General features: G+C 48.9%; 1 protein-coding gene across 2 annotated transcripts; it reads right to left on the bottom strand.

The window, feature by feature from the left end:
* Nucleotides 1-6,364: 6,364 nt before the first annotated feature.
* LOC135918653 (endothelin-converting enzyme-like 1) lies at nt 6,365-19,366 on the bottom strand. 2 transcript variants are annotated; one of them, XM_065452282.1, is made up of 5 exons: nt 19,181-19,366; nt 17,095-17,327; nt 14,404-14,684; nt 12,489-12,666; nt 6,365-8,589 (listed from the first exon to the last, which is right to left on the bottom strand). In XM_065452282.1, exons 1-5 carry the CDS (start codon nt 19,326-19,328, stop codon nt 6,457-6,459), a joined length of 2,973 nt encoding a protein of 990 aa, XP_065308354.1. In that variant the 5' UTR covers nt 19,329-19,366; the 3' UTR covers nt 6,365-6,456. The 2 variants fall into 2 exon arrangements, with proteins under 2 accessions (XP_065308354.1, XP_065308355.1); XM_065452283.1 differs by having other exon boundaries at nt 17,095-17,324.
* Between the last annotated feature and the right edge of the window lie 2,650 nt (nt 19,367-22,016).

Raw genomic sequence — 22,016 nt, 5'->3', positions numbered from 1 at the left:
CATCTTCCATCTTAGAACACGTCAAAGTTGTAACAATGCACTTTCGAACACATTGCCAGACTTGTTTTTGTTTTTTCCCTTTCCCTCTTTCTCTTTTCTTTTCATTCATTTTTTATGCGCAAACCGGATTAAAACCTGTACCCTCGTGTGGAGCTCACCTCGGGGAAATCGTGGCTACTAGTATACTTGAGAAGTAAGCTGACTGTAATCATTTTTGTGTTACTGGCAAATCAGCGAAGCATGCAGGGAGTGCTAAATATTCCTCTACGGGCATCAGTAGCTTCAAACTTGTTCTGCCTAGCTTCTATTTTTGCTGGCTTCTGCACAGTGAGATGTTTTCTGGACTTTACTTTACAGCCAAGTTCACCTTCAAACACCAAAAATTAAACTGCTTGATTTCTTCTTCGAAGCTAGCTTCTCTACCTGACTTCAAAGGCACCTTGAACTAACCTAAGTACACTCTGCCCATCTTCTTTGTAAAAGAGAAGTGTGGATACTCGAACCAGCTTTGCATTTCAGCTCAATTCAGCTTTAAACACTTGAAAACCAATCACTGCATGTAGCTTCTTCGAAGCTGGTTCCTCCACAGCAGGATCTCTTGTACAGACAAGTCTGCTGCAGACATTACCTTTCCTTTGCAGGCATCTGCACTAACAAAGTAACAATAAGAACTATTCGATCATCGCTTGATTTCAAAGGCACCTTGAACTAACCTAAGTACACTCTACCCGTCTTCTTTGTAAAAGAGAAGTGTGGATACTCGAACCAGCTTCAAATTTCGGCGTTGTTTTCAGCAGCTTCTTACACGAACCACATCAACTGTGCATGGGATGGCAGTGGCACATATGTCAGACACATCACATATGCCGCTTTAAAAGCAGTTCAAACTTGTAACCTACACTCAGTCAATGGCCAGCTCTGCCTGGGCTCCCTTTCAGAGGAGACATGTTCACAATAACACATGTGCAAATCTCGTTTCATTCGCCTCCGTTTTACAAGTATGTCCAGCCCTCTAACAGGCAGAGTTTGTTAAGCATTGCTATGCAAGGAAAATGAGTGCAAAACTAGACATGCATAAACTAGAAAGAGCTCATTCATGTTGCTTCCTAGTGGCACCCACTCTTTCCTGTCTTGCGCTTCTGCCAGCCTTTCTAATGCAAGCCTCAGAGAAAAGGTAGTTTAGAGATAAACCTGTTTAAAGGCTTGCCTTCTTTACAGGCACTTTGAAGAAGCGATGCAAAGTGAATTCACGTTCTCCAGATGAATCTCAAAGCTGAATTGTTCACAATAGTAGACCTTGCGAGGTGAAGCCAACTTTATTAATTGCCTTCATTCTTTAGGCAAGTCTTCATACAACTTCAAGACAACTGAACCTTGCTTGACATTTGGCTTTGATCATAAATTCTCTTGAATTCGAGGTGCTATCAAATGAGTTTTGTGGAAATCTTCCAAGCAAGAAGTTGACATTTGCCCGAAACAGGCTTGAAGCTGCAAACGAAACTGAAGGAAGGAAAGCTGTAAAGTCGAAAAAGATATCCTTGTCCAGAGATTGAACATGCCGCAACAGCCATTTGAGGCTTCTGTTACTAAGCCGACCATGAGACCAGCAGATGGCAAGACAAGCAGATAGCATTGCTTGACTCTTGAATTCATGGTTTCACACAACATGGAAACGGTGCTTATTGCAGAACGTCCTTAGTGCTACAGATTTCCAGATAGGTGGTGAATGTAGGTTGGAATCACCCTGTTGGCACATGTGCAAAATTTCCCTTCCGGCAGTCACTGCAAGGCATGAAAAAATGTACTGTTTAGTATATTTGGTATGCAACTGTATTTAGTAAGAGTGATTAGCCATTGTTCATGATAGAAAAGTTCTGTTATCTATACTGGGTGTTTCACGAAATGCGTCTGAAATTTCTTAGAGTCCCCTACCAGGCCACATAGCAAATTTTGGTCACATGCTGGAAGCTATGTGCACTCCAAGAACTGCTCTACCACAGGAATTTTTTCAAATTCATTCATTAAAGAGGCCCAGTACCCTCGGGCTTGGTAAAATAACATGTTCTGCGGGTACGTTCCGCGAGAAGCGGAAGTACGTACCTCTTGCTAGGGCATGGAGTAAAACAGACTCGCAGACAATCGGTTTGTAGGTTTTACTCTCTAAACATTAAATGTCCCCTCACCAGGTCTGGCCATTTTGAGCTGACAAGCGCAGAGTATACAGTGCGCGATAACGATAGTGTCCGCAAAGTATTACATTGCTAGGTGCCGCGGAAAGATCTGAAATTTCAAACCGAACGCCGTTTTCCATTCTCCTCGCGGCCGCCGCGCTCCAAGCTGGAGGATGACGTACATGTGCTAGTGCGCCTACGTACACGTGTTCGTGCTATGACGTCACTCGTGGTGATACGTGACTTCGGCAATTATTCAAGCCAACATCTGTTATTTCTGTTATACGTCGCTAGAATAGACGAATTAAAGCTTAGAGAAATAATAAAACACACAAACCGAATGTCTGCATGTTTTTCTTTTACTTCGCACTGCAGCAAGGTAGATGTACTTCCATTTCGTCTGCTTGTCCCACCTCGTACAGTCGTGCGCGCAGACACCGAAACTTTGTCATTTTCTACCGTTTTCCTGGGCGCAATCATGCTCCGTGATCCGCTTGTGACTGCCTCAGTATTCGTGTAGCACAGGCTTATGCCGTTAGTCAGATGCCCTCGTGCAAAGAGCGCAAAATCGTGTGCTGCGCGAATCGCACGCGACGCCGTCAGCGGAAGTGCGCCGCGCCACAAAAAAAAGTGAAAAAAAAATGAAGGCGGGGTCTGTGACGCATGCGTCACGTGATACTCGAGGTTTAGTGTGGGACAACTAAAGGAAGGAATTTCGCTTGCGGAGGCTAGACGGTCAAGTGGAGCGAGCGTCTATGTTTTCGGTGAAGCTCGCCTCCTGAAATCATGGGTTCGCGGCACTAAAATATGTTTATCTCGGCTATTAATGAGCCGATTTGAAAATTTTTTGCGGCAGAACGCTCCATAGAAGACACGTAACAACTTCCAGCGTATAACGAAAATTTGCTATGGTGCCTGCTGAGGGGCCTCTGAAGTCGGCTATTGAAGCAACAGATCAAACAACTGATGTTGCCTTCAACGATTCCCGAAGCCGCATGTCATTGTGCGTGACGCCACAGCGCTGCACTTGGCCCACTTGTGCGATTGACGTCGACTCTCCGGCTGGGAGCGTGGTTACCCCGAGAAGGGCGCACGGTGATTGGTTTCAAATTTCACCTCTTTTCGCGGCATGTAGGAGTGTAATACTTTGCGGACATGATCGTTAGTGCGCATTGTATGCAGGTCAGCTCAATATGATCAGACCTGGGGCCCTTTAAATACTCACCGGCTATCACGATACTACCTAACGCGAAATTTGAGTGCAGCTCTATACGTGTTTTTATTTCGCGTGTCAATATTTTGTATGATGATTACATAGGTACGCGGTTTATACTAAGAAGAGAACACTCTATAAGTAGCGTAGCTGGTGCGGACAATCTGCCTCGTGCGGCACACTGAAAACGGAGCGAAGTATGGCGCGACTACCTCGTTAATCGCGAGAGGCAGCGCGTGGGTGATGCGCGGGCGCGATTCACAGCAGCTGCCGCAGACGAACCTCCGCTCACGCGGCGATTTGTGTCCACACAGACGACACGCGCTACTCTGGCGCCATATCGTAGCCATCGTCGGCGCACAGCCCGTCTTGCGCGGCACTACGCTTCTCACGCTTTGGTTCTGCCAACGACGAGAGTGGTCGGTCCTTCGTCGCAGGTAAATCGTGTCACCAGTGCCAGCGGCGACAACACCCAAGGGAGCGTAACGTCGAGCCTCACTCGTAATCCTCGTAACCGCACGCCATCGCCTCTTGCAAGGGCAGTGATCCCCGTCAGACACACGCTGGTAGCGCGGACTGACCTCAGCATCTGACGCCGCAGGCGAGCGTAGCCAACCTCGGAAGCGCAGATGAGATCGCCCGCGCGGTTGCGGATGCCGTGGCCGCCGGCAACTCGGCGCATGCGCAGGCTATCTCCCCTCCGCTCCTCTTGCGCTTTCCGCCTCATGCTTTCACTGTAGCCTCCTCCTCCGCTTTCCTCCTTGCCCTTTCTTCGCTCTCGCGGGGGAGAGAGGTCTCGTTCTTCATTTCCCCGATGCGCTCTTTCATCCTTCGCTCTGCTCGTTCGCTCGGCAGAGCGCCGACGCCACCAAGGTACGCCGACGCGGGAACGGTCTCTTAAGAGCTCCGCACTAAAATAGGTAAGATAACCAAATAATTTCATTTGTATTGGTTTTACGACAGTCATACATTTGAAAATGTCTCGATGCAGTCATTAGACAAGTAATTTTGCAAGTCGGGATAATTAACTCTTTAACCAAGAGACTGACGCTAACGAAAGTATTTAAGAGCGCCATATCAGAGAAAATCACCATTTACAGAATTGCAAAAAAAGTTTCCGGTGCTAATTTTCACAGCGTAATAAGTTCCGACCAATTTCACACGGAAAAGTGAAACTGAAGAGCCCAAGAACGCTATACTGTCCACAGGCGCATCCACCGAGGGGGCAGGGGGGCACACGCCTCCCCCGACATCTGAAAGCGGACACACTGGCGAATCCAACGAAAGCTGGGGCCGAGCTTTGTTTCATACTAGCGCCCACGTAACTGTGCTTTTCTTTATTACGTTTATCTCCTTTGGCAGCTAGGATTGCGTTTCAGGCCTCGCCGCGACGTGTCGCTGCAGATCACCCTTGGCCGGTCGCAATAAGCCTCCCTTCGTTCGAAGCCACTTTGGAAAATGTGCTCGCGCGGCTAATACGCGATAATACTCGCGAGAACGTAACGCAGAGCCCGCAGCGCCTGGAAAGCTTCGGGTGCACTGTAAACTAATTTACACCCTAAAAAGTGAAAAAGGGTGTAAATGTGTCTATAACTCACACCCTTAGGGTGTCCGTTATATAGATAACACCCTAAGGCTGGGAGTTATAGACACATTTACACCCCTTTTCACTATTTAGGGTGTAGATTTTACAGTGTGCGCGCTGAAGACACCGGGTGAACTACGTGTGCGCACTATACCGCCTTCGCGGGCTCCTTGCGTACGCAGATCTGTAGGGTTAAGAGCAAGCTTTAGCTCGGGCCCGACTCCGTTGACACGTATTCAAACGTGAAACAGTGCTTTTCCGAGATAACCCCTGAGCCGAGTTTAATGAAATTCGTTGCAGCTAAGAGAGAAAGCTGAATTGTAGTTACTGTTGGAAGCGGAATATTGATTTAGGGCATGAATCTTTAAATAAAGATTTCCAAAAGTTCAAAGTGAAAAAAAAATAGTAGCGCGAACTTTATAGGTGAGTAACTGTCCACCAAGAACAGATATCGCAGTTCTGTAAACCGCGGCCGATAGAATATCCAATAGACAAATTCCGTGTAACAATTTATATCTTACGTGAAATTGTTACTGGTTTCAATAGGGTTTTGCATAAGTCATACTCGCATATATTAGTGGTGTATTCAGAAGCTAGTTTTGTCCGCTATAGATGTACTATTAGACCCAATTTAGGGAAATGCGACGTCAGTTTTCATTCCCGAGTTGGGTAGTTCTAAACTTGATGGTTTCGTTTTTGAAAATTTGCGATTTTCACGTTTCTTATGGCTACTTCAAAGCACAAATAAAAAATTGTTTGCAACAGTCGCTTTTCTTCTTTTAAATGCAACAAACCTAATCAATGTTGGTGCAGCGGTTGTCGAATAAAAGGACTTCACATTTTCTATTTATTTAGATAGGAGCACCCGAGCTAAAGCTTCCTCGTGCGAGACTCATCGCAGGTCGCTTTCAAGTTGGCGCGCCAGCGCTGCGGCGCTCAGTCGCGCTATACGTAGCCACTGCCGAACTAGCACGCCCCCCGCTCCCGCCCCGCCCCCGTCTCCTCGCACCCCGTGCCTTGCACGCGTGTGGGAGACTGCGGGCCCGGCTTCCTCCCTTGCCCGCACGAGATCAAATCACCATCCTCGCCTCACCCTCACACGCTTTCACTCGCACCTACGGCGCGCGGCCACGGTGTTATTGCACTTGGACTTAACCGGAACATCACCACGACGGCGATGGCGGGAATGCGCCTGGAGTGTCCATATAATTGCAATCGCAATGAAAACGCCAGCTGTTAATTTGCTCTCGCGGCGTCTGTTCGTTTCATTTCCCGTCCGCGGCTTTTGCGAGAAACCCACAATGTGTATCGGTACGAACTCGCCCAGCTTTCAGTTTATACCAGGCCTATAAATGGTGCACGTAAAGATAGGGAGAAAAAGATAGAACGAGAGGAAACGCTGTTTTAACGTTTTACTGCATTTGTGAGACGCGTGTAAATGGTAAACTTGACATTAAACTGTCAACAAGCACGGGTGACCGCCGATTCTAAATGTGCATCACGCACTTCTTCTCGGGGTTCATCGCTGAACTCCGATCGCAGTTGAACACGCGCGCAAAGTCGGGGCTCTGCCGAAGCGGCACGTTGCACAAGCGCTCGCCGCTTGCGTCGTCGCCGCAGAACAGGTGGCAGCCGAAGACGAAGAACACCTGCGGCGCCTTCACGGTGCCCACGTCGGCGAAGAGAGAGGACTTATTGGCGCACCTGTTCGCCTCGTCCTCGTAGATTCTAAACGCCGTCCCAACCGCCGACACTCCGGCCTGTAGTTCCAGGTCCGGCGAAGTGCCCAGGTTGGGAGTCCAGGCGCGGAGGCAGGCGTGGTTTCTCGTGTACACCTCCTCTCGGGAGGTGGCGTTTCTGTCGACGTAGTCGAGAAAGAGCGCGGCCGCCACCCGCGCCCCGAGTCCAGCGAGCAGGACGCCGCGGTGGACGTTGGGAAGGTACCACGGGAAGCCCAGGTGGTAGGGCGTGAGGCGCCACCTGAAGAAAAGCGTGCCGCACTGGCCCGCGCAGTCGACCTGCTGGCCGCCGGCAGCGCCGCCGCTCTCGACGTATTCGGCCGAGGAGGCGCCGGCTTTCCTGATGTGCGCCGAGAGCGCGATCCAGTTGCGCAGCGCGCTGTTCGTGACGTTCGGGTAGCTGGCGTAGTGCGGCCCGAAGAACTCGGGTCGCGACTTCTCCACGACGTCGAAAAGTCCGCGCACGTTGTACTCCGCGGGCCGGGACGAAATGTCGCCCCGCAGCGTGTCGTTGAGTTCCAGGAGCCGAGGAAACCGCGAGCGGATCCTCTCGGCCAGGTTGCGGAACTCTGCCAGCGATGCGGCGGCTCCAGCGTTGCCCTCGAGGAGGAAATGGTTCAGCGCGTGCTCGTAGAACCTGTAGGTTCGAGTGAAGCAGTACTGTTCCTGCTGGCTGGCCGCTTCGCCCGGGGAATCGAAGAACACGTCCCTGAGCGTGGTGCTGGTGTAGTAGATGGCCGCCTGGATGCCCAGGAAGCCGAGCACGTCGCTCATCACGGCCTCCCCTCTGTCGCGGAGAGCCTCGAATATGGCGGCGAAGGAACGGGTGTTGTACACGACGACGGCTTCGAGGTCGGAGAAGTTATACCTCAGGTAGCGTCGCAGCAGGGACCTCCACTTCTCCTCGGGCACGGACGGTGCGTACTGGCTCAGGGACGACACGTGTTCCTGCTCCTCCTTGTCCGCTGCGTCGATGTAGATGTCGAAGACCTTGGTCATCGCGGACAGGGCGCTGACGACTTCGGCGTACCGCGCTCCGTCGAAGGCGCCCTCCGTGAAGCTCTTGTAGGCGGCGCGGACGTCTTGTATTGCGCGGTCCGTCTTCATGTGCTCCCGGAAGCGGCGGAGTGTCTTCTGGAATTGCGAGTCCAAGGGGAACAAAAGGGCGCGCAGTCCGTCTTTGGTGTAACCGACTTCGATGCCGAAGAACACCGGCAGGGCGACGTGCCTCGCCATGAAGAAGAGCGAAGACACGAAGTCCGCGCGTTCGTTGCTGTTCGGCCACGTCATACCACCCTCAGACAAGACCGCCTTCACGTCGTTTTCGGCGCCAACGCCCTCCGAGAACCCACGTCCACGGCCAACGTCGAGGCAGGCTTCCAGGAACCTCGCCGCCTGTCCCACCGGCTCGTCGTGCCTTCTGAGCGCCGAGACCTTCTCTTTGCGGACACGTTGGATGACATTGCTTGTGAACGCCTTCCACGCGACCATGGCCGCCGACGAGGCGTGGTTCCGCTTCCAGGTTCCGCAGGCGTACTGGTAGAAGTTGCCACACGGACTGGCGGACGTGTCGACGGAGCTCCGCAACAGCGCTTCGTAACGGTCGAGGCAAGGGCTTCCGGAAGCGTCCGCGACACAGGATCTGCCGCTGCCACGGCGCGCCTTGCTGCTGCCGTTCTTGTCGTGGCCGGCGGAGAGGCCGTGCTCTCGGCCTCGGATGCTCCAGGAACCGGTGACAACGCGCCAGGTGATGGCCAGCACGGCGATGCAGACCAGGACGGTGACCGCCGTTATGACCACGACCTTCAGCACAGTGCGACCCACCGAGTTGACTTCGCTCATGGGCTCCTGCTCGTTTGTCACTCCCCCGACGCTGTGGACCTGCGGTTGCATACAGGGTCACACTTACAAACTCGGCTTTAATATCGGCGGTTGCTGACGCAAGATGATGTAAAGTTTTGCAGCGAAAGGCTGTTTACGCCACGTGATGGGTTTGTTGTTTGGTGGAATGTGAAAACATGGCTACAAGCGCGATATTCCCCCTGCGTTGAATAAATTCTCAGCCGCACCAGGACTCACTCCGTCGTTCGAGACGCGACCAAGAGGCGTATAGCTCCGCAGTACCATTGTTCATCCGACCAGGAAGGGTCGTGTTTGAGAGAGCTCACTGTGCCATAGCAGGTACGCCTTATCGAACTCAAACTAGGTTTCATCAGGAGTTGTATGGCCTACAAATGTGCAGTATGTTGAAAAAAAAATCATGGTTGCTCCCCCTTCACCCTTGTTTGAGAGGTACAGTGCAAGAATGGCGCGGAGGAACTCGTCTAGCGCGACAGAGCGATATCCAACCCTTTTCAGCACGCACGGCGGAACGTGTCCGTCTCCCTAGAAGAGAGCACGTTGTTGGGCGAGTCGGTCGTACATACTTAAAGAAGGGAATTGCGCTAAAAAAAGACACGGACGAGTAAGGACCCGGAAAGACCTGTTGCCTTTTGAGTTCGCTCATTCTAAGACGGTAAAACGCGCCATTGTTATGCTGTGCCTGAAGGAAGCCCTGCGGAAATCATGTGTTCACCTGGTAAAGGACAGCCTCAACAATCAGATTGGCAGGTTACAGAAGGCTGGTTTTCCCGTTTCCGTCGTGGCTGCAGTGGCAGAGAAGCTTCTGCAAAGCTTGAAACCTAGAACACCTCAAGATGGTGGCGGTCAACCGAAGACCAGAGCGGCGGTTCTACCCTATATTCATAGGGTGTCAACCTAATGTGACTATAGTGACTATAGTGACAACCTAAAGAATGTTGCCAATCGCTACGGTGTGCCGGTGCATGGTATTTTCTGCCCCGCGCAAGTTGGCCTCTTTGTGCCCCCGGATTGTCTCCGGCGAGGAATGCGTGCGAGACTGCACGAAACGTCACGCCACCCACTTTGTCGGGTGTTCGGTCGGGGCTATGTATGAAATTCCCCTGACACGTGGAAAAGTTTACATTGTCCAGACGGGCCGTTATATAAATGAACGACTAAGGGAACATAAGCTTTCTATGGTTAACGAAAAAAGGGTCAAATTTGCCCTTACATTGCGGCGCATGCCCTTTGGCTACGCCTGATAAAGCATGCCAGCCTTTGCTGGCTAGAACCAAAATCTTAAGGCGCAGTCGAAACCAGGTAGCACGTGAACTCGCAGAAGCTTTTTACATTGATAAGTCAGGTGATGATTGCGTAAGCGATTCTAGTATCAATTTGTATAAGAAAGAGAAAAAGTTCTTGGCATGTGCGCTTAGGTAATGATTAGGCAATAAGAATATAGGTATATATATTTGCGTTCTTTCTGAATAAAATCAGTCGCGAGTTTGCGCCCATCCATGTCCTTGCTCGTCCGTGTCTTTTTTTAGCGCAATTCCCTTCTTTAAGTATGTCCCTAGAGGGGCACTTCTACAGGGCTGAGCGAACGTAAGACACGAATGGACCAATCGTTGTCGTCTCTCTCTCTGTGTTGGCAATGTTCATGCTGCGGTGTACGGTCTGTGCTGGCGCCAGTAACCTTCAGCGTAACGGTCAAGATAAATCTGGAGCCCCACAGCGTACTGCGCCTCACCAACTCCCTGTTGTGCAGCGAATGCAGTAGGGATCGCGTCGGCCAATTAGTAACGAGAGCTCACTGCGCCTTCGAGAGAAAGGAGGAAACACGGCATCGCCCAATGTGCGCTACTAATCTTCCCGCGACGCTTGTACATAGCCAGCCTAGTGCGGAGGGCGGTCGGAAGAGGAGAATGCAAGATTAGTCATTCTGATTCTCTTTTATGATTTTTTATTCGCGCAGCGTACAGTTGGTTAGGTGGGGTATTTAAACAATTACTAAACAGAACTATAATGAGAATTGTACTAGCAAATTACCGTTATAAAATAGCAAAAATACACCTTTACTGGGAGAAGAGGCTCGGTGCGCAGACTTAACAAAATATACCTAACTAAATGCTTGTAATCAACATTTTTTTGTATTTTTGTAATGGATCGATTACCCCGTTTCTTCGGCAAGGCTCACTGTAATTCAATAACTGTTCTCAGTAACCAATTACACGTAAGCAGTTTATCGACGAGAGACGCTGTAACAGGCGACGCAGCTTCGAACACTGGAATGTAGTGGTAACTACAGGATTAGAACGCCCACAGTTGTGTCACACAGTAGCCAAGTGAAGACGGTGAAACCAGCGGCGCCCAATGTTTGTTTCCTGACTTTCGCGGAAGGTCGCACAGCCTGTATTTTCTGCACCGCAGTTTGTGCATCTGTAGAGGGTTTCGCGTTTGTCATTGTATGAACGCCACCACGTCGGAATGCTCATGTCCGGCCAGCTCAGACTTCGCTTTTTTTTCCATTGTCATTGAATAGTTCTCGACCTTTGTTCGCTCATTTTTTCCGTCCGGTCTGCGTACGTTACGACGGGACCCTTCCCTCCAGCGCATATGCCCAGCGACGTTTAGTGTCGCTGCCGATGACCTCTCAAGAAAACGAGGGTAGATGACCGAATAAAAATCTTGAAACGTACGACATTCTTGGTGAAATTAAAGAGCGGGTGCTTGAGTGCAGATGACGCACTGCAAGAGCGAGGTCAGCTCGTCCTATTTACCGTATTCGTGCAATTTTAAGAACAGTAGGCAGTAGTGTAATGTAAAATAATCGATTGCGTTTTAGTTTAGGAACTGCTCAGTTACTTTCCTGGAGCTGTAACTGGTCACCGTAATCATAACAGTTTTGAATGAAGTAATTTTAACTGTAATCGGTTATATTTTCCCCTGAGACCTGTGCAAGTTAGTCTGTAAGCCATAAAAGAACAGAAGAACAAAAGACGGGCTGGTGACGCCGCCTCGAAGTTTGCGCACCAGGTCATCGTGATGTCACAGATTTTGACGGCGTGTACTCGGATTAGCGTATATTTTTATCGGTTAATATATAGACTATAATTGCATTACAAATGCGCCGAGCACTTAACTTACCAAGTTCCGAGAACGTTCACCGAGTCGCAACGGCCTAAATAAAAAGAAACACTGATGTCGGTGACGTCACGTTGTAGAGCTTTTGCGTGACCGGTATTCCGACATATATGACAACGCTTGCGCAATGCCGGGTTACCGGACGCCGGTAGCGACATTTGAGCGCTTTCGCATGGTTAACCCAGGTTCGAGAAGGAGTTCCTATAGGAAACAATGGGAAAACGTGTCACCCGGAACGGACGTCTCACCGACAGACCTCACCACAGCACGAATATTAAGTTCGTTATACGAGGCAGCAGCGTACATTAGAGAGGTTTAGTTTGTCCGGTATTCGGGTAAATGCAGGCGGATGAGGGCGTTGGGCAGACGCCTAAACGGGAGCGACCTGCATGGTGCAGCAAGATGGCGGCGCAGATCTCAAACAGACCAAAAACAGCTAATGTTGTCTCTATCAAATGTATTCTACTTTGCTGCTAGTGTACATTTTGGCACTGGCGCAATCGTGTTGCTGCACAAATTTACATCCGCATCAAAGTAAAATACACTTGGTTACTGCAATATTAGCAGTGCTTGTCTGGCTGAGCTCGGCGCCACCAGGTGGCTGCGCCGAGCAGGTCGCTCCCGTTTACGCCTCTGCCCCAACGACCCCGTCCGCCTGCGTTTAGCCGAATGCGAGACAAGCTGAACCTGTCCATTATCATTCCTAACTGATTTAGCGTTTCTCTACAGTGTACCTATAATATACGGCGTCTCTCATATAGTTCAGGCGTCGAAACTCAATCGATCAATTTTACCCGTCGGACGCGGTCCTTGAGCCATCGCCGCAAGCCACTTTTAGATTTGCCCCCTCCGGTCGAGCTCGACATCAGCTTTCGCTTGGAGAGCTGCGATAGCCTGGGCCTCGCCTCGGGACTAGCGAGGCCGGACAACATGGTTGCCGATGGAGCCGGTTGCACGTTCGCATTGGAAGGGCTGCGTGGAGGAGAACCGTGGATTTCTTGGCTGTGACTGAGCAAAACTTTGTCAGATTAAAAAAAAAGAGATAAGCGGCGATTTAGCGGTAAATGCGAGAGAAATGCGTTAGCATTACGTCGCACCTCTTTGAGGTCACACATCTGTGCTTTAAACCGCGTTCACCACACTGCAAAGTGTTGTTCCGCGAACACACACACACACACACATACACACACACACACACACACGCATATATATATATATATATATATATATATATATATATATATATATATATATATATATATATATATATATATATATATATATATATATATATATGTGTGTGTGACTTTTACTTTGACACTCCTAATGCTAACGCATAAAAAACAATAAAGATGTAGTTCCACCTCCAAGTGCGAAGCAGTGAGGGCGATCGTCTACGCAACTTCGTGGACGCGCCACTGGGGCACGTGGCCAACATTTTGTGAATTCTTGTACAGAATTAAGGTTACTCTGGAGGCTCATCACGTGCAATGCGTTTTTGAAATATATTCACTTGAGCTTCCTAGACTCGTCCACCACTGCCCGTATCTATGCTGAATCAGATGCATCTCCATAATCGACGATGGCCATATATTACCACTTTTGGGATGTCTTTCCGCAATAATATGCAATAAAGTGATGCATTGGCGTTCAACTTCAAGTTATATCAAACTTCTAAAGGGAAGATTTCGGAAAAATTTTAACTGGAATGCAAATGCTTTTCGTGGCTGATTTTAGGAACGGATGTATCGAAAGTACGCGCTAGCCTTGGGATTTCTGCTCAACAGCGATGACCTTTCATGTCCATTGAAGGACATGAAAGGACCCTTGTCTTGCATGAGCTGACTCCATGTTTGCTTATTTCACTGCAATACCTTATTCTTGGCCGTCCTTGAGCGTGTTCTCCTACCCTTGGCAACCATTTAGTAACTGCTGCAATAGATCATCGGTTATCGGCTCAACGCCTTACCATGGGGCTGCCGAAGTTCATTTCTATTTCTTAATCTCAACTCTGCTATCAGCCACCCCTGTTTGCTTTCTCATGCGCAATGCCGTGTTCCTGTCTTTCTACGTTACGCCTATCAGTTATTTTTTGTTCTATCACTCGCTGCGCAGCTCCTCTAGCTTCTCCACGATCTTTTCTTTCTTCTTATTTTTTGTTAACCTCATGTTTTGTGGGAGAGAGAGAGAGAAGTTTAATGACACGAAATGCAGAGAGGTCGGCCTGACGTGTATTCCTCTAGCCAGATACTCGGCGTTGGGCGAAGGGGAAGAGGGAAAGAAAGACGGAACAAAGAGGCGCACGATGGGTGGCGATGACGAGAGATGAAAGATGTAGAACATTTGGCAAGCAATTTGGCATGCTCAAAGCCTACAGTCCAGGCCTGTACTTTTTAAAAAAGTTCAGCAACGCCTGGATGGCCTTGAAACTCGATGGAGCGTCTGGCCGAGGGCCTAAACTAACGTCCTCCGGCAACGGTTGGCTGTCGAGACGCGCTAACGTCATTGTAAATCTTTTGACGCTCTTCCACGTACCTAGGGCAGTCACAAAGCACGTGACCTATAGTCTCATTCACATCGCACAACTCGCAGTCTGGAGACTCGGTGCGTCGCGTGAGGTGCACGTGGGGCATAATAACTTTCCCCGTGGGTCACAAAACTACGATAGGTAGCGAAGGGCACACGCATCTCGATTCTTCTCGTTGTCACCTGTGAGAGCCGACCATGCTCAGCAGCTTTGAGGTGATATTCCTCACTCCGTGGGATACCGTGGCCCCGCGGCCGGAGGGCGGCGATCCCGGAGGCCCTTCAGTGCTGGCCGCGGTCTTCGGCAACAGGTTGGCGGCGGCGTCAGGCTGCATCCAGAACGGCATGTGCGTGGATGTAGTCGGCACTACGGCGCCCGCAGTGGACTTGGCCGCGCCAGCTGCCTTGGAAGGGTTGCCACGCTCTGGGGACTCCCGTGCTGCCTTGGGCTTGGACGCGACGTCCTGGAAAGCGTTGTCGAATCTATCAGGTCTACGGAGAACTAGCGCAAATGATCTCAAGCTTTCACATCTTTGTCCCAGTGGGAGATATAGCAGCAGGACACACTCCTATATGTAGTTTGCGTCTTGCGAGCGTTGGGAGCTCCTTTGAGCGAGAGAATCGCTTGCCACATAGTTGTATATTCAATTATTCTCTTGCGACACCACGTGCAGATCATTACGTCCACCGTGATCAGCCCTGAGGGGAGTAGGCGTACACGATTGAACAATTTGTACATCCGAAGAACCAAATGAGAACCTCTCGAGCCGGATGCAGTGAGAAGCTCCGTTGCGCAAGGACCAATAGCGCACAACAAGCTAGTCTTCTTCCCTTCTCTGTAGCACGCACTCGGCTCTCCTTATACTGATTGGTTGACACGAGCGCCAACCTTTGCTGCACGGTACAAAGTTCATGAGGAGTAAACCTCATGCGTATTGTTTCTGGTAGAAAAAGAAAAGAAAAGAACTAACATGTTCTCATGGCTTACACCCGAGCGACCGCAATGCGATATACTGTGGCGCCCTGTGATTGGATGACTGTCCTCCTCGGTAACCTGATGCACGGAATCGCACTAGTATCCAAAACACTTTTGTTCCACTGCGTCAAAACTGCCTCTCCCTCAGTTACGCTCCCTTGCAATGTGACCTGCTCCACTTCCACCACTGTGCTAATTTCTCCAGCTGCCCTCTCGCCGCCAAACGCTAACTATGGCGCTGCGATGCCTGCCTCCTTACCACGTGACTTGTGATGCTCTTTGCCACGCGACACTTGAGCTCTCCAACATAGTTTCCTACTAAATTTACTAGAGATAACTCTGACGCGTTGATAGTTCAGCCACCATGGGAATGATGGTTATAGCACTTAGATTTGTTTAAACTTCGTGGGAATATGCTCTTGTATGCTCACAAAGCCATTTGAAGCCGAAATGACGAAGTTGGGGCAAATTTATGCAATGCCCGTCATTTCCATGCTGGTTAGACCGCACTACTTGAAGTTTCCCGTCCACAATTTTTGTAGGATGCCGAAGAATATGCGGCCAGAACACCATGAGGAAAAACAGTCAAGCAGTATCGAGGACAAAGGAGACAAGGTCCACATGCATAGCGGTTAAAATGATTCCATGATTCTACGATTCAATGTTCATTATATATTTCTATTCCGTCTCTTGTCTTTTTTTCGCGTTCATTATTGACTCACTTAGTATCTAATCAGTATCGTATTTCACGTTCATTTACATTTGCCTTCTCTTCTTTTGCGTCGACACTTGGTCGACTCTTCGTTTTTCTGAACAAGAGAGAAGGCGCACTGATCCCGGAGATGTGCAATCTACAATACAATGTGGTTCATTTTCGACTATATTGACGCTAATTACGCTTATACCGCCAATTGTAGCTACACTGCGAATAATTCTCTCTTCTTGTGGGCACCACCGAAAATGCCACCCAGACAACATTGCCTCGCGCGAGTCCTGCTTAGACCAAGCGAACTCACTCTATTACCCAAAAGTGTTCCATACGGTGGCTTTGCCTCAACATATCCACATTTACGGCTGTGCACCCTTTACAGGGGTATGGTGCAATGAAGTAAATTTACGACTATATTGGCGCTCATTAGGCCCGGACCATTTATTTTACTTACTCAGCGACTAATTCTGGGTTTTTGTCTCGTTGAAACTTACATTTGTATAACTCTTGCAACTCGCTACAATGTTCTGGAAGCGCTAAAGCACTGTTGTTTTTCCGGCAGCGGTTACAAGATACCAAAATCCAGATATATGTCACACCTGTGTGAATTCAGCTAAGACATTGTCGGCAAGCCCCTACGCTCGAAGCGTGAGGGTGTGCGATCAAGAAGAATGACGCAGAAACCCAAGTCATGCTGGCAGTGCAGGCTAACCGTGTCGCGGCTACATGGCCTCCAGGCTAGCACCTCTGTACCAGTGTCTCAACTACTAATTTACGACTCCAATAAAGTTTACTTCTATCTATCTATCTATCTATCTATCTATCTATCTATCTATCTATCTATCTATCTATCTATCTATCTATCTATCTATCTATCTATCTATCTATCTATCTATCTATCTATCTATCTATCTATCTATCTATCTATCTATCTATCTATCTATCTATCTATCTATCTATCTATCTATCTATCTATCTATCTATCTCTCTATCTATCTATCTATCTATCTATCTATCTATCTATCTATCTATCTATCTATCTATCTATCTATCTATCTATCTATCTATCTATCTATCTATCTATCTATCTATCATCTATCTATCTATCTATCTATCTATCTATCTATCTATCTATCTATCTATCTAATCACATCAGTGATTGCGTAACGCTCCTACCTCGTGGTCTTACCTTCCCTGGCGATCCCTCCTGCTTCGCTGATTCTGTCGCCGCTGGTTTTTTGGCGGCGTCTTTGTGTTTGGGCGGTCCTCCACCGGCGTGCTTACGGGATCCCCTTTCTGTGGGCTTCGACGCGTGGTCGGCCGCCGCCCCTTTCGCCGGCCCCGCTGACTGGCGTTTGGGCGGTCCTCCCTTCTGGGGCGAGGTGCTTCCATCTGGCTTGGCTTTAACCCCTTGGTCCACTGCTACGGCCGGTTTGTGGGATCAGATTCGTTTTAGGCGCGATTGTATGAGTTCTATCTCAAATATAGCTAAGTTCTGCTAAACGGTTGAACTCTTAACGGCTGTGATTGGCTCAGGAGACTGATGCGGCCTCTCCTATTGGCTGAAAACGCCTCAATTGCAGAATCACCCTTGCATGTGTCCTGCCATATCTGTATGTTTGCCGATGACTGTGTTATTTACCGCGCAGTCAATACCATCACTGACCAAATAACTCTTCAATCCGACCTTAACCGGGTACAAGAATGGTGTTATGTTTGGCTGATGACACTCAACTCCAATAAATGCAAACTTCTCTTGTTTACCCGTCGTCATCAGCCTCTTCGCTTTTCTTATCGGATAGGAGACGTCACCGTGGAATAAGTGGAATCTTACAAATATCACCTTGACAAATGATCTAGCCTGGAATGCGCATGTTACTAATGTTATTTCATCGGCTAACAAGACATTGGGATTTCTAAGATGTCACTTACGCCTCGCTCCATTGCTTGTAAAACTGTTAGCCTATAGGTCATTGGTAAGAACGAAACTCGAATACGCATCTGCGATCTGGGATCCGCATCAAGCATATTTCGCCAAGGCCCTCGAGACAGTTCAAAATCGCGCCACCAGGTATATTCATCCCACATACTCTTACAACGTCAGCATATCTTCCTTATCGCTTCTATCCCTTCGTTGCCGCATTGCCACCCTTTCCCTCTTCCACAGGTTCTACTATTCGACGCTTAATCGACCACCATATACATGGTTCCCCCAACGCGCCGGTCACGACGCATTGGCCATCCCCAGCAGGTAGCACAACCAAATTCACGCACAAATACATTTTCAGCCTCATTTTTCTACCGAGAATCTGAAGACTGGAATGGCCTTCCTCATCAAATCGCTGCCATCACCTGCTCTTCACAGTTTGTTCAAGAAGCAACAAGTTTTGATTTACAGAATTGAATGCAATATAACACTTGTTTGTTTATGTTGTATTCCACCTCTTATGTGATACCACCTGTGCGGGACCATTAAGGAAATAAAATGAAATGAAATGAATTCGAAAGTAAGGCAGACATTCTACAGTGCCCATTAGAATTGCACCCCTGGTAAGAACCAAACCGTAAAAAACGTTCACGCAATTATTTTGTAACCCGACGTAACGTACCAGCAGTGCCAATAAGCGGGCCCAACAAGGTCCCCAAATATCCGAAAGGAATTTGCACGGTCGACAAATTTTCAGTTTCGGCGAAAAATGAAAATGATGGATTAAGTGCAAGGGCATGAACTCGGAAATGTGAACATGCAGAAATGGCATCGCTCGGCTCTCGGTTGAACCGAAATTGACAAGGCTCCTTGCATTCGAAGGGGAAAGCTAAACTCTGCCGTCAGGCAGCCGGTTTTAGCTTCGCATTCTGTTAAACGCAACGAACTCGATATCACTGTAACTGTAACGAAAGGTGAACAACACTATCATTTTTCTACCACGAGTTTTAAGGGAAGCTTCTGAGTTAATGCTGCTTAACAGGCGAGTATGTGGCCAGGGTTTGTAACTGCCGGCGTAAAAAAAAAATTACGTGCCGAATTTGCGATACGATTTTGAAGCGCGCCGCACTGGTAGAATCCGGATTATTTGTGAGCAGGTCGGGTGCACTTAAATTTAAGTGATCGAGCGTTATTGCGTCGCCCCGCCCCCCCCCCCCCCTTGTCAAAATGAGGCCGCGAAACGGCCCGGAAGGGAACTTTTTGCGACCTCCAACTCAGCAGTGCAGCGCCATAGTCACTAAGCTACCGCGGAGGGCAACCCTGCCCACCTCGCACGCCGGCCACTCACCACGTTTCGGCGATCCCCCGGACGGCTTAGCGTGACCACTAGGCTTTGTAGAGCCGCCACTTTTGTGCGACGAGTGCGGGGCCTTCGGCGAGGTGATCTTATTCGACGGGCTGATGTTACCATCCGGAGAACCGCCTGGCGAGGCCATGGCTTCCACTTCTTTTCTTGGAGCTCGATGGTGATGATGATGACAACAACGACGACGACGACGACTTCGAACCATTGCGCACGCCGATTAACGGGTATATGCTAAGACTCATGGGGGCGCAGGCAAAAATGCTTTGAGTATACTTTTAAAGCTCCGTAGGTCAAACCAAGAAGAAAATAACCTGTGTTCAATAGCCGGATGCGAGTGGTTTAATTTCTGTGTTTTATTTAAAATGAGAAAGATAGAATGCCGGCACCTGCATTGAACGAGGCACGTGCGAAATGTTGGCCCGAAATCGTCCAATTCTCTACAATAGCACAGCCCGATTCCTTGCCGCCCCCCTTTGTAGGTAGAAAGCTAGGATAAAAGATTCGGCGTATCTATGTGGGAATCTGCTAAACAAAGCTTTCTATGGCGTTCCCGCAAATGCTTGGACAAGTGTCTTGGAAACATAACTTCTTCCTCTACACTCGGCAGCTTCTGTGCCAACTTCTTCACTTCTCTGCATAGCTCATCGCTCAACGGACGCTGTGGACCCATTCTGTTCACGTTTCCACATTCGGCTGCTTCGGTTGACGTCTGCTTCGCTTCCCTACAGACGACATTTTCAAATTCTCGTTGTCGACTTGTTCACGTTCTATTGTTCTGCTTGCCTATTAGGACGCATACCTTCTCAGGGACAATGAACAATAATGTGCACGTATACCCGGCGTCACGCGCCCAGTTGTGCAGACGCACTAAGCCAAGTTTATGCGGGCACATGCCAAGGGAACATACTCAGTGGCACGTATCCAGTCTCTCAAGTTGTCTACTTGGCAGGACAGAGCCTTCAAAGTAGGAGGATGAGGCAAAGAACGCTTCGTTTAAAAAAATTCGTCATCCTCAGCGTTACAAAACATTGGACTTTTGAAATTAAATATTTTGATTAATTGCGTACACGCAATACACCAATACTGTCCGGACCCATAGCCTTGGCGGCTAGTTTGGGGTCCAGTAACAAAATAGACATAAAAATAACAGCATACTTATTGTACGAGACAACATAAACACATGTTATGAAATCATTTTTACATGGAAAATGTAGAATAAACAAAAGACTATGTCATGACATCAGGGGACACAAATAGGAAGATCCTGTGGGCGTTCATGAAAGAAGTTTTTTAAGCACTGCATAAAGTTTTGGCCGGTCTATATTCTGAGCGGGAGTGCGTTCCATATTAGAGCACCGTTGAAGACCAATAGTCTCTGTCTATATAAATTGTGGCATTGTGGTAAGTTAATACAGTTGTTACTAACTGCCCTCGTGTTTCATGCCGGAAAATTAAGTATTGTGGTACGTAGATAGTTATTATAACGTATTGTTGCATTAACTACCTGAGAGATTCTTGCTTTATGTCTGGGATGCCGTTAACTACCTGAGCAATTAACTCCTACTTTCTGACTCCACATCTCTTACAGGGATAGATAGATAGATAAACTTTATTAAAAGAATAATCAGAAAAACCGCTAATGGTCGGGGCCCTTAGTCCAGGGCTCCGCTGGCTCTTGCCATCTTATCAGCTCTCTTAATCAGCTTGAGCTGGTCGTCGAGGGCCGAGCTGGACAGCAGTGCCTCCCATTGCTCCCTCGTTGTGTTCGTGTCTGGGTGTTCTATGTTGTGTTGTGTGCACTCCCACGTAATGTGGTATAGGGTTGGTGTGGCCCCACACCATGGGCATTCGTCCCTGTAGGCTGTGGGGTGTATCCGATGTAATATGTGTAGGTTCGTGTAAGTGCCTGTCTGGAGCCTACGCGAGGCAGCGGCTTCTTCTGTCGTTAGGTTTTGATGGGGTGGTGCATATCGCAAGCGACGCCCTCTGTGGTAGTTCACGATGGCTGAATACTCGAGGCCGACAGGATCCAGGATGCCGACACAATCACGAACCTGGAAGACTGGTGCGACAATCTCCGTCGACATAAACAATGCCACACAAAGGAAATCGCTAGAACGGAAGAGACCCCAGAGGTGGATCCCCACTTACTACACCTGTTGGATTCCAAAAGGGGCCTTACCCGCCGCTGGAAAAAACAGAAATATAACAGGAAACTGAAGACGCGCATAGCACAAATAACAGCGGAAGCAGAAGAATATGCCATGCAACTCGCCTCAGCGAACTGGTATAGATTCTGTGACTCCTTCGGTGGCACGCTGGACACAGCCAAAACATGGCACATCCTCAAAGCCATCCTGGACCCCACCAAAACCAAAGGAGAAGGACACAGGGCTCTGGAACGGTTACTACACACCTACCCAGGGAGCCAACAAGACCTCATCGATGCCATCAAGACCAAGTGCAACGGAGATCCCACTCCCACACAACCATGTAGAACACCCTACGCAGGACAACCCAACCCACTAATGGACGAACTTATCACCGAAAACGAATTGAGAGCAGTCACCGGTGCCACCACCCGTAACACAGCGGCGGGCACGGACCAAATCACGAATTCGATGATCAGAAACCTGAGCGACAAGTCTATCTCCGCGCTCACGGCCTTTCTCAACCAACACTGGGAACAAGGTACGGTACCGGCGATGTGGAAACACGCACGAATAATCATGATCCCTAAACCGGGCAAGAAATTGGCAATTGAAAACCTCAGACCCATATCGCTCACGTCCTGCCTCGGCAAGGTGTACGAAAAAAT

The sequence above is a fragment of the Dermacentor albipictus genome, chromosome 6 (genome assembly GCF_038994185.2).
Source record: "Dermacentor albipictus isolate Rhodes 1998 colony chromosome 6, USDA_Dalb.pri_finalv2, whole genome shotgun sequence".
NCBI classification, from domain to species: domain Eukaryota; kingdom Metazoa; phylum Arthropoda; class Arachnida; order Ixodida; family Ixodidae; genus Dermacentor; species Dermacentor albipictus.
This window is presented reverse-complemented; position numbering and strand designations above follow the sequence as displayed.